The following is an 11,310-nucleotide window of genomic DNA, read 5'->3' as shown; positions in this document are numbered from 1 at the left end:
ACATGCACACAAAACTTTTTTTTTTGTGATCCACATATTTTATTAGAACACACAATTAAGGACACACAGAAAGACACACACATTACAATTCTGTTACAACACAAGTAACACTACTGTAAAGTATAAATCCTATAGGAAGCTCATATAGAAGAAGTGAAAAATAAGTAAAGAAAGAAGACCCTTTTAACTGCCCAGGTATTTTACAAGTACAAATGGGGGGAGGAAGTAGGTGTACTTGATCCCATTGCCCAAGGAAACTGTTACTTAAGTAACATTGCCCATTTACTAGTTCAACCTATACCAATGTTTGCCATAATATCAAATCAAAATAGTTCTGTAAACCCATAATCAACAATAGTAAAACACAATCCCAAAACAAATATTGCAACAATAACTGAAAAAGGTTTCCTTCCTTCATATCTTTTTAAATAAATAATAGATGCAAATAAAAGGTTACAATAAGACCTAAATTAAATAAGTAAGAACAACTATCCCTCATTTGTTGAGGTATCTCCTTATGGCTGAGGCAATGCCTACCTATGGCTGCACTGTAGCTGCCTCGGCCTTGTTCAGTCAAGTGCTTTTACATTCTAATGAGACAATATACTGCTAACACATATCCGATGTCGACTTCAAAATAAGTCCACATTGATTCAAGTTAAGGACGATTCTGAATCATTATTGAGCAGGCAATGTCAACCATAAACATTTCATGTGTAACAAAACATTTGACCTTTGTTAAATTTGTGAGGTGACGCAGTGTAGTAAAGTGAAATAATTGTAATAAATAATATAGATATTTAAATTACTGAATTTTAAGTTTTGTAAAAAATAATAAGCAAAACCAAGTGTCTCAGGCGTCTTTGGGGTTCGCACAGTAAACGATTCATTTCACGACTGCTGCACTACATGCCCCATCCTGCTTTTCGGGATACGGTGTACTTTTTTCGACAGCAGACCAGAGAGCTACTGGCTACAAGGAAGCGGAAGAACCGTGGCTGCAGGTCAGCTGAGGAGCTGATGACAGAGCGGCTACAACAACAGCCAAAAACAAAGGGGGATTTAGCCCCCTTCGAAACCCCGATTTCATCCGAATGAAAGAGATACATCGCGGCGATTATGACGTTTGTTACAGCGAACTGGAACCCGCTGGGGGAGGCTTTCTACAGGTTTGTGGAAGCTTAGTAACTAGACTATGTATTGCTCTGGTTTCATGGGAAGCTGGTTAGCAAGCGATATCATTTTGTTAGCTTTCTGTACTTTATTTGATTGTCCAAAAACAAAATTAGAGCATAATATCTAAGTTATAATAAGCACATTTTGTTTTGTGAAGACTCGCTATGTGCACAGTACGTGGTTGCAATACATTCACTTTAATACTCTTTTCTGTGCACCAATTTCCAATGTTAACTAGCTAGCTTTCCAGCTAACGCCCTTAGCACAGCCAATCATGTGACCGATATGCTTGCTGTCATTTGCTCACTGGCAACATGCTACTGTTTACCAGCTTGAGTGGCGCACCTGGGGGTCCGTTATGTGTATTTATGTATTATGGCACATAGGTCGATGTGTTAATTAATCAAAAATCAAGTAATCAATAATGTACAGTTCTGTAGTGCGTAAGCGAAATTCTTACTATTGTCTTTTTGATAGCCTGTAAATTTGATTACTCGTTTTGAGCGTAGTGTGTCATCTTTGATGCCAAGCTGCAGCAACGCCATATGCGATTAGTCCGAGGTTGAGCCTTGTTTCACAGGCAGCTGTGATCTGTTTTGCAGAAAGATTGAGCTGTACGAGATGGGATGGAACCTAAAAGACGGCCTCAGAGATTGTCTGGTCGCGGCCGCTCCGTACGGCGGACCAATCGGTGAGTTCCCTCGAGTGGGGATGGGTGTCTTCATATGTGCGAAGTAATGTCTGTACGCCTGTCCGGTTGAACCAAGAGCTGTATGCAGCTGACGTTCCATCGTCTTTCTATCCGCAGCTTTGTTGAAAGAACCCCAGCGGCGCTCCCCCAGTGCCCGCCCTCAGCTCGAGATCTACTCCTCCTCTGGCGCCTCCATGGCCAGCTTTCCCGTATGCTTTCTCTCTCGGCTATGTTACAACGAGTTGTCATTGTCATGTAACGTTTTTTGTCTGTACACTGTACAATGTGATTTGGAGATGTTGTATTGTGAAAATTCTGCTTATACTGTCAGGTTGTTGTTGTTGGTGGTGGTGGTGGATGTTGCCCGTGTGTGTGTGCATCTTAATGTATTGGCATGCTCTTTCTTTGCTCTGGTCCTGGTGACCCACAGTCCATAGGACTTCTCAACTCTTTAAAACACACATGCAGACGTACGCACACACACACACACACACACACTGAGCAGGGAAGATTCAGTAACAGTGATGGCTCTTTCCTGTAGTAAAAGCCTGTATCCAGTGGCAAAAGTTGTGTGTGTATGTGAGTGTTTGGGGGCTGTCAGCAGGTAGTTTCTCTCTGTGCCCACAGTGGAAGAGTGGCCCAGTGAAGCAGCTCGGTTGGACAGTGAGTGATGACCTGCTGTGTGTGCAGGAAGATGGCACCGTGCTCATCTATGACCTGTTTGGAGGATTTAAGAGGCACTTCAGCATGGGAAATGTAGGCAGTCACAGTTGGCACGTGCACACAGACACGCACACAAGCACGCACACACACACACATGCAGACGTGTGCAGACGCATGTATCTGCATGTGTATGCATCGGTACACCACACATACACATGAAAACACACACACTTAAATGTCTTTTGACTTTCTCTTAATGAAAAACACACATATACTTGCTTGGAGACAATCACCAGCATGCTTGTAGATGCACAGATACAAACACACCTCATGCTGCTTGTGAGTTTATGAGGCTCCAGACGTGCTAACACTAGCAGTCTTTATGTTTGCCCACAGGCATGTGTTTGAACACCCACACGCACAAGCACAATTTTCCTTCACACTCTTAATGCCATGCACAATGACCTGGTGTGTCCCCCTTGCTCCACACAGGAGGTCCTTCAGAATCACGTGATGGAAGCCAAGGTTTTCCATTCACCCTTTGGCACAGGGATTGCCATAGTAACCGGAGCATTCCGATTCTCCCTGGCAACAAATATTGATGATCTGAAGCTTCGGCGGCTACCAGAGATTCCAGGTATTTTCTGTGTGTTTGCTGGTCTGGTGTGCTGTACCTGTCTGTCTTTTCACTCAATTTAAACTGTTCATCTGTCAGTCTTTGCACTCTAATCCCAGAAAAAGAGCATATGTTAAACAACTCACTGACTAAAATAAATTAATATATAAATACAATTGGTATGCCTATAAGCAGTTATGAGTTCATATTTGCGCTTGCGTGTATGTGCTCTGTGCAGTTATATTATTTATTTATTTATTTTTTAAAATAAAAATATATTAACCTCCAGGGCTACAGGGGGCACCATCATGTTGGGCAGTGCTGACACAAGACAGGCAGAGCAAAATCTTGCTGGCTAATGGAGCAGACCTCTTCATCCTGGACAACACATCCTGCACTCCAGTGGTGAGCAGGAATTGGGAGGAGCCAGGGGGGAATTTATTTAAGGGAGATGGCCAGGTTGTGATTATGACATCAGGACAGTACTCTTTACCATTTGTCCTGGGATTTTTGTGGCTACAGGGAGGCAGGTCCATGGTTCAATATCACTAATGAAAGATGCTTGTGCATGCATGACTTGTGTGTGTGTGTGTGCGTGCGTGCGTGTGTGCGTTCGTGTTTGCGCGTTTGTGTATGTGCTTGTGTGTGTTTGCGTGAATTGTGTGTGCTAGACTCCACCAGGTCTCTCCCCCCTGGCCAACAGCATTGTCCAGATGGCTGTGTCCTTCAGCTACAAGTACCTGGCCCTCTTCACTGACTCTGGGCACGTATGGATGGGCCCTGCCAATTTAAAGGTGTGTGGAGGTGTGGAGGTTTGCCTCACATCTTCGATTTAAGTGGTCTCATATCATTTGAAAGTACCGATGTCTTTCACTGAGTTGAGAAATTTCAATCATATGTAAGAAATATCTGTGTAATGAATTGCTCTCAAAACCCCATTCTTATAGGACAAACTCAGTGAAGTGGAAACCAAGGTTAGGACTCCACCCAAACAGATGGTCTGGTACGTAGATGTATTTCATGTTGATTATGTGAGCATGTTTATGTCAGATTTATCTGCACTGGGCAGCATTATTTAAGGTCTTGTGCAGTGACTTGAGTCTGTCGTGTGCTCAGGTGTCGGAGACCGAAGAGCCAGCAGCCCTCAGTGGTGGTCATGTGGGACCGGCATCTCCTGGTGGCAGGGGAGTGTAAAGACACCATTCAGTATCCTTGTTCCCGCTGCTTAGCTGGACAGTGCTTCATGTGGACTGAAAGCGTTGTGGATTCCTGTTATATGCAGATTTTGGTTAAGGATGTGATGTCACAACTGCCCAGTGCTCAGAGCACAAGTTGACTTCAACGTTGACTCCTTGTGATCCCATCCGTTTATTTATTGGGGGTACTTCAAGATAATGCCCTCCAGTTTTGTATGCAGGGGTCCCTTTTAATAATTAGTATTAAGGGGGAAGAATAATTTCTGAGACTGAGTGCCAGTCTTTCAGTTCAGTAGCAGGTTTAAGTGATTAAGCAGTGCTGTGAGCTGTTGACCGATGCCATCCTCATGGGGTGTGCTGCCAAGCGGGGCTGTCCTCAGTGGCGGTTAGTGTCCTTGACCCCACGTGCCTTCAGATATCACCTTGATGACGAGTCGTTTCTGGTCCCGGAGTTGGATGGTGTGAGAATCATCTGTGGGACTCACCACGAGCTTTTGCAAGAGGTCCCAGGTCTGTGCTCCGATGTCACTCGCCCACATTCTCCATCATGAATGTTAGTAACAGTGATGATGTCACTGCGGTGTGGCCCACGCCCCGCTCACTGTGGTGTGTGCTGTTCTCAGCTGCCTGTGAGGAGATATTCAAGATCGCCTCTATGGCTCCTGGAGCCCTGCTGCTGGAGGCTCACAAGGAGTATGAGGTGCGTACACGTGCGTGTGTGTTTGAGAGTGTGGGCCTGTCCCTGTGTGTGTGTGTGTTTGACAGCGCGGGCCCGTCCCTGTGTGTGTGTGTGTGTGTGCGTGTTTGACAGCGCGGGCCTGTCCCTGTGTGTGTGTGTGTGTGTTTGTTGCGCACGTGTGTTAATACGTTTGTGTGCGTCTCGCCATGCAGAAGGAGAGTCAGAAGGCGGATGAGTACCTGCGGGAGATTAAAGAGCAGAGTCTGCTGGGCGAGGCCGTCAGGCAGTGTGTGGAAGCAGCCGGATACGAGCATGAGCCCGAAACGCAGAAGACACTGCTCAGGGTGAGAGACGGAGGGACAGAGAGAGCAGCACGGGGAGGGGTGCGGATTAGAAACTGGGGAACTGGGGGAAGGACAATGGGGCGATAGGATGGAGAGATTATGGAGAATTGGAGGATGGAGGTGGGGGCACAGGGATCCATGGCTCTAAAACCCATCTGTCTGTCTGTCTGTGTCACAAAGGCGGCGTCCTTTGGAAAGTGCTTCCTGAGCAACTTCCCACCAGAGCAGTTTGTCAGCATGTGCCGAGACCTGCGTGTCCTCAACGCTGTGAGAGATTACACTGTGGGCATCCCACTCACACACAGCCAGTATCCTTTATTCTGTGGGAGAACGCACATGCATACACATGCACACACACACAACACCCTTTCACACACAGTACACAAACTCACGCACACACACGCACATGCAAGCACACGCACAAACACACGCACACACACACACACACACACACACACCACACACATATGCACGCACACACGCCATCACTTTACTTCACGGTGTGAGAGAAACATGTTGTGCCTCATCATAAGGCCAGGTAGAATGTAGAGGTTAATGTGCACTCAAATGTTAAACTAGCAAAAGACTCCTCAATTCCTCCTTCAGGTACAAGCAGATGACGATACAGGTGTTGATTGACAGGTAAGAACAGCTGGGGCGTGTGCACGTGTTTGTGCTTTTTAGTGTATGGGTTCTGTTTTCCTGCGTGAGAGCGATTATATGTCAGTTACCCGTCAGCAGTTTTATGCATCCCGGTCATGTGGTGTCTCAATTATTCTTTCTTTAATATGTAAGCTTGTCTTATTTCTTGCAAAGTAAAAGGTCCCTTCTTTTTTTGGGATCAATGGTTTATTATTGTTATTCAAAACAGTGGTTCAACATGGCAACAAGTCAAGATTCACTTTCCGTCCCCTCCCCCCAGAAGTCAAATTTTCCTTCCAGTAAGTCGAGTTACAGACTGATTTGATTATATTAGCCAGCCGCCGCTGGGCCCGCATGTGATAAAGCAGCAGCATTTCAAGCCTCCACCTTTCCCCTGCAGACACCATGTATCCCAGCAGTTGAAAGTTCCATGTATGTGGTGTAGAGATGGCTCCGGAAGTCTGTATGCCTAGAGCTAAAGCTTTCTCTTTCTCATCTTCCTTACCTGTTCACTCACTTGCCTCAGGCTGGTCTATCGTAAGCTGTATCCTCTGGCCATAGAGATGTGCCGCTACCTGAAGACCCCCGAGTACCAGGGAGTTAGCAGGGTGCTGAAGCACTGGGCCTGCTGCAAGGTGAGTCTGAGCTAACTTGAGAGTGGGCTAACGCGAGAGGGGGCTAAGGCGAGACTGAGGTAACGTGAGAGTGAGCTAACGCGAGAGTATGCTAACGTGAGAGTGTGCAAAGGTGAGCTAACGCAAGAGTGGGCTAACATGAGAGTGAGCTAACGCAAGGGTGAGCTAACACGAGTGTATGATAACGCCAGAGTGGGCTAACGCCAGAGTGAACTAACACGAGTATATGATCACGCCAGAGTGGGCTTACGCCAGAGTGAACTAACGCGAGTGTATGCTAACGCCAGAGTGAGCCAACGAGAGTGTCCTGTGCACACATGCTAATATTCCTACTCACACTGATACTACAGCAGCACACTGGCACCTCCCTGTGCTCCTCATTGTGTGCGTGTGTTCCTCATTAACACCCCGCTGGCTGTGGGTCCCTCAGGTCCAGCAGAAAGAGGAGGCCGATGAGGTCGTTGCCCGGGCGATCAGCGTGAAGCTGGGAGAGGCTGCAGGGATCTCGTACTCTGAGATTGCAGCCAGGGCGTACGAGTGCGGCAGGACGGAGCTGGCCATTAAGGTACCGCCTCCGCTGTCACTCAAACACCGATGAGCATGGCCGCACAGCTACACTCTCCATACTCACTTTCTTCTTTTCCTCTTTCTCCTTCTGTTCTTTCTCTCCCTCTGTCAGCTCCTGGAGTTTGAGCCTCGCTCTGGGGAACAAGTACCTTTACTGCTGAAAATGAAGAGGAGCCAACTGGCCCTGAGCAAAGCCATTGAGAGCGGAGACACTGACCTGGGTACAGCACACAGATACTCACACTGACCTGAGTACTGCACACAGATACTCACACTGACCTGAGAACAGCACACAGATACTCACACTGACCTGAGAACAGCACACAGATACTCACACTGACCTGAGAACAGCACACAGATACTCACACTGACCTGAGTACAGCACACAGGTACTCACACTGACCTGAGTACAGTGCACAGGTACTCACACTGACCTGAGTACAGCACTCAGATACTCACACTGGCCTGAGTACAGCACACAGATACTCACACTGACCTGAGTACAGCACACAGGTACTCACACTGACCTGAGTACAGCACACAGGTACTCACACTGACCTGAGTACAGCGCACAGATACTCACACTGACCTGAGTACAGCACACAGGTACTCACACTGACCTGAGTATAGCACACAGGTACTCACACTGACCTGAGTACAGAACACAGGTACTCACACTGACCTGAGTACAGCACACAGGTACTCACACTGACCTGAGTACAGCACACAGGTACTCAGACTGACCTGAGTACAGCGCACAGATACTCACACTGACCTGAGTACAGCACACAGGTACTCAGACTGACCTGAGTACAGCGCACAGATACTCACACTGACCTGAGTACAGCACACAGGTACTCACACTGACCTGAGTATAGCACACAGGTACTCACACTGGCCTGAGAACAGCACACTGTTTCAGATGCACAGTCTTATTTTATCTGCACAGCCCATGCTGAAACTCATGCTGATCTGAGTACAGCTCACAAGCGCTAATGTTCTCTCACACCACCCTGCTCTCCCCCCTCTATCTCTCAGTGTACAAAGTGGTGACTTACCTGAAGAATGAGATGAACAGGGGAGATTTCTTCATGACCCTGAGGAACCAGCCAGTCGCTCTCAGTCTATACCGACAGGTGGGTGGGTGGGTGAGTGAGCGAGTGAGTGTGCGCACATGTATGTGTTTGTGTTCACAAAGAGGGAAGTATTGATCAAACTGCTGTTGGGTAAAACAGTTCTGCTTCTTTTGGTCTAGAGCATATGCTTTTGTTTGACAAAAGCTTTTTTTTTTTTTTTTTTGCCTTTTGTCATTTCTTCTCCCTTATATTTAGTTGAAGATAAATTGTGTAGTTACTGATCTGTTCACCATCTCTGTGTGTGTGCATCTGTGTGCGTGCGTGCGCGCGCACGCGCATCTGTGTATGTCTGCGTATGTGTGTCTGTGTGGGTGTATCAGTTCTGTAAGTATCAAGAGCAGGACACTCTGAAGGACCTCTTCAATCAGGACGATGATCACCAGGAACTGGGAAACTTCTATGTCAGAGCCAGTTACCAAGAGGGGGTGAGTCAGTCCAAACAAACCGGTTAGAGAAGCTTCCAGAACAGGGCAGGTCCTGGTCTGAATAGAGAGCAATGCTTACGAAAAATATGCCTGGGAAATCCCATTATAGTGTGTATCTTCTTATCTAGTTACTGTCTTGCGTTTTGTGATTTTTTTTATTTGTACCTTGATGTTCGTATACACACCTGCATGTTTCTGTCTGCCCATCTGTGTGGTTTACTGCACTTTCTGTATTTTCAGAAGCTGGAGGCCCGCTTGTCTCATCTCCAGAGTGCAGTGGATGAGTACAACAAGGCCAAGAACGAGTTTGCTGCCAAGGTGACGTAGACCTGTCTCAAGGGGCTGTTGGACCCTGGGAAATGTAGGAGGCAGCAACTGCTTCACTTTCAGTCCTCCCCCCATATGTCTTTTTTATATAAACGTATCTGCATACTGCTAATAAGGCCCCACTCACTGCCTTTTATAGATTACACTTTATGTCCTGGAAAGTCCCTGTTTTTGCTTTCACTTTAGTTTGCTTTTTTATATTTAGTTGACACTTTATGTCTTGGAAAGTCCCTGTATTTGCTTTCACTTTACAAATCAACAACCAGCTCAGTCCCAAGAAACCAGGTGAGACTGTGTTAACTGTGCAGTCAACTGCTTTAACCTATCGAGAAGCGCGCATTAACAGTGAAAACCCGCAGACCCTGTGGCTCTCCGGGACCAGGGTTTGGGGGTCCTGCTATAGTGAAGGCGTGTGACGAGGGGGTGGGGGAGGTGGTATTTTGGTCGTCTGACGGCGCGTGGGTCCTGCTCCCCCCAGGCCACGGAGGAGGAGATGCGGCTGCTGCGGTTCCAGCGGCGGGTGGAGGAGGAGAAGGGCGAGCGCGTGTTGGGCTCCTCCCTGCAGGACACCATGCACTGCCTGATCAGCGCCGGCCTGCACAAGCAGGCCGAGCAGCTCTACAAGGACTTCCGCGTCCCAGACAAGAGGTGAGGGGGAGACCCTGCTTAAACTGGGGCAAACCCTTACTCTTCATATTACCGTAACATTTTAAAACACATTTTAAAGCAGGACCCAAAGAAGTTGCGGCGAAACGTGCTACTAACCAAAACGTCCAATTATGTGAAGTTTTATTATATGAGTTTTAGTGTGATATATTTAGATCAATCAGGGATGTGCAAGCACTGTCTGAGAAGTAGAATCAGTTTGCAGTTTGTGGGGTCGGCCTGAGTACTGTTGGCATACTTTTGGGGTTGGATGTAGTCTGGAGAACTGAAGGGTGTGCCTGTCCACCTGACTGAATCTGACTGTCTGTCCATCTATCTAGGTACTGGTGGTTGAAGCTGTCCGCTCTGGCAGAGAAAGAGGATTGGGATGAACTAGAGAAGTTTGCCAAGAGCAAGAAGTCTCCCATCGGATACCTGGTGCGATCTCATCTTCACCCGTAGTCAGATCTGCTTCTAAAACCACCACTTTTGCCTGACTTCTCTATCTCTGTCTGTCTGTCTGTCTGTTTCTCCAGCCCTTCGTGGAGGTCTGTGTGAAGCAACACAATAAATATGAAGCCAAGAAGTACGTTTCCAAGGTGACCCCTGAGCAAAAGGTCAAAGCACACCTGGCTGTGGGGTGAGTGTGTCAGTTTCTTGCGGAGTTTCACCGCAGGCAGGCACGCTGCTGGCCATAACAGTTTCAGTTGGTGGGTTTGTCCCAGTCTCAGCACACGAGAGCAACTCCTCTGATTGGTCAGGTGCATGCGGCAGGAGCTCATTAAGTGTTTCTCCAATGAGAACCAGAGGACACCCCCCCCCCCCCCACCATAAGACTGGCGAGGCTCCATTCAGTGTAGAGCCCAAAGTAAATTGGGGTTTGAGTTTCTGAAGGCTATGCAGAATAACCAACCTGCTTTTTTCCCCTCAGGGAGCTGGAGGGAGCCGCGGAGGCAGCCATCGAGAGGCGCAGCGAGGCGGAGATCAGCCTGGTTCTCTCCCGCTGCTCCCCCACCACCGACCGCGCCCTCCTAGACCGCCTGAACCGCGCCCGCTCTGTCACCGCCAAGAAGTGATTGCATGCACCCTGCAGGGACCAGGCCAAAGCCAGCCCTCTTCGCTCTGCCCTGGGGAAGCCGTGTGAAAGTGCCTGTCCTCTGGGCGAATGACACAGAGTGGAAGATGGCAGAAGGTAAAAGGAGAGGGAGGGAGAGAGAGAGAGAGGAGAGGGACATTCGCTGCTAAGCGTGGACATCCTCATCGCACTGCCGTTACATTGTCACAACATTCTGAAATGTCACGGCAGTGTTGGGCTCACAGAGGAAGGGTGACTCACAGACCTTTGGATCCCCCCCACCCCCCACTCCGCCACCCCCCATAGGTGGTGATTGTCTGGAATTCATTGTTGTGTTCCAGTTTCTTATTGTTATGCTTTCAGTGTAAAATAAATGTTTATTGAATTCAATTATATCTGTTCATGCCTCTCCTCTTTGAGCAAAATACCATCAGCATCTACCAGGAGGAGGATGAGCTCAGTTAAACTGTATGTAGTGTGAGCACAATATGTT

At 47.8% G+C, this 11,310-nt stretch overlaps 1 protein-coding gene across 1 annotated transcript; it reads left to right on the top strand.

The window, feature by feature from the left end:
• Window positions 1-973: 973 nt before the first annotated feature.
• Window positions 974-11,210, top strand: vps16 (VPS16 core subunit of CORVET and HOPS complexes). The gene is made up of 24 exons (XM_064310252.1): window positions 974-1,169; window positions 1,779-1,867; window positions 1,985-2,076; window positions 2,495-2,623; window positions 3,023-3,167; window positions 3,436-3,551; window positions 3,818-3,940; window positions 4,094-4,149; window positions 4,263-4,352; window positions 4,758-4,852; window positions 4,966-5,042; window positions 5,234-5,365; window positions 5,546-5,673; window positions 5,972-6,007; window positions 6,534-6,642; window positions 7,073-7,207; window positions 7,322-7,430; window positions 8,248-8,345; window positions 8,666-8,770; window positions 9,011-9,088; window positions 9,576-9,745; window positions 10,084-10,180; window positions 10,279-10,382; window positions 10,674-11,210. Exons 1-24 carry the CDS (start codon window positions 1,120-1,122, stop codon window positions 10,816-10,818), a joined length of 2,508 nt encoding a protein of 835 aa, XP_064166322.1. The 5' UTR covers window positions 974-1,119; the 3' UTR covers window positions 10,819-11,210.
• The last annotated feature ends 100 nt before the right edge of the window (window positions 11,211-11,310 follow it).

Source organism: Anguilla rostrata, chromosome 15 (assembly GCF_018555375.3).
Source record: "Anguilla rostrata isolate EN2019 chromosome 15, ASM1855537v3, whole genome shotgun sequence".
NCBI classification, from domain to species: domain Eukaryota; kingdom Metazoa; phylum Chordata; class Actinopteri; order Anguilliformes; family Anguillidae; genus Anguilla; species Anguilla rostrata.
The sequence above is the reverse complement of the archived record's forward strand: the minus strand, read 5'-3'. Positions and strand labels throughout refer to the sequence as shown.

Excerpts from the sequence above, each read along its gene's own strand:
- vps16 (XM_064310252.1), top strand. The coding sequence starts at position 1,120 with ATGACGTTTGTTACAGCGAACTGGAACCCGCTGGGGGAGGCTTTCTAC. Across the intron at positions 5,674-5,971 it reads ATCCCACTCACACACAGCCA|GTACAAGCAGATGACGATAC; the intron begins GTATCCTTTATT and ends TTCCTCCTTCAG. Across the intron at positions 10,181-10,278 it reads AGTCTCCCATCGGATACCTG|CCCTTCGTGGAGGTCTGTGT; the intron begins GTGCGATCTCAT and ends CTGTTTCTCCAG.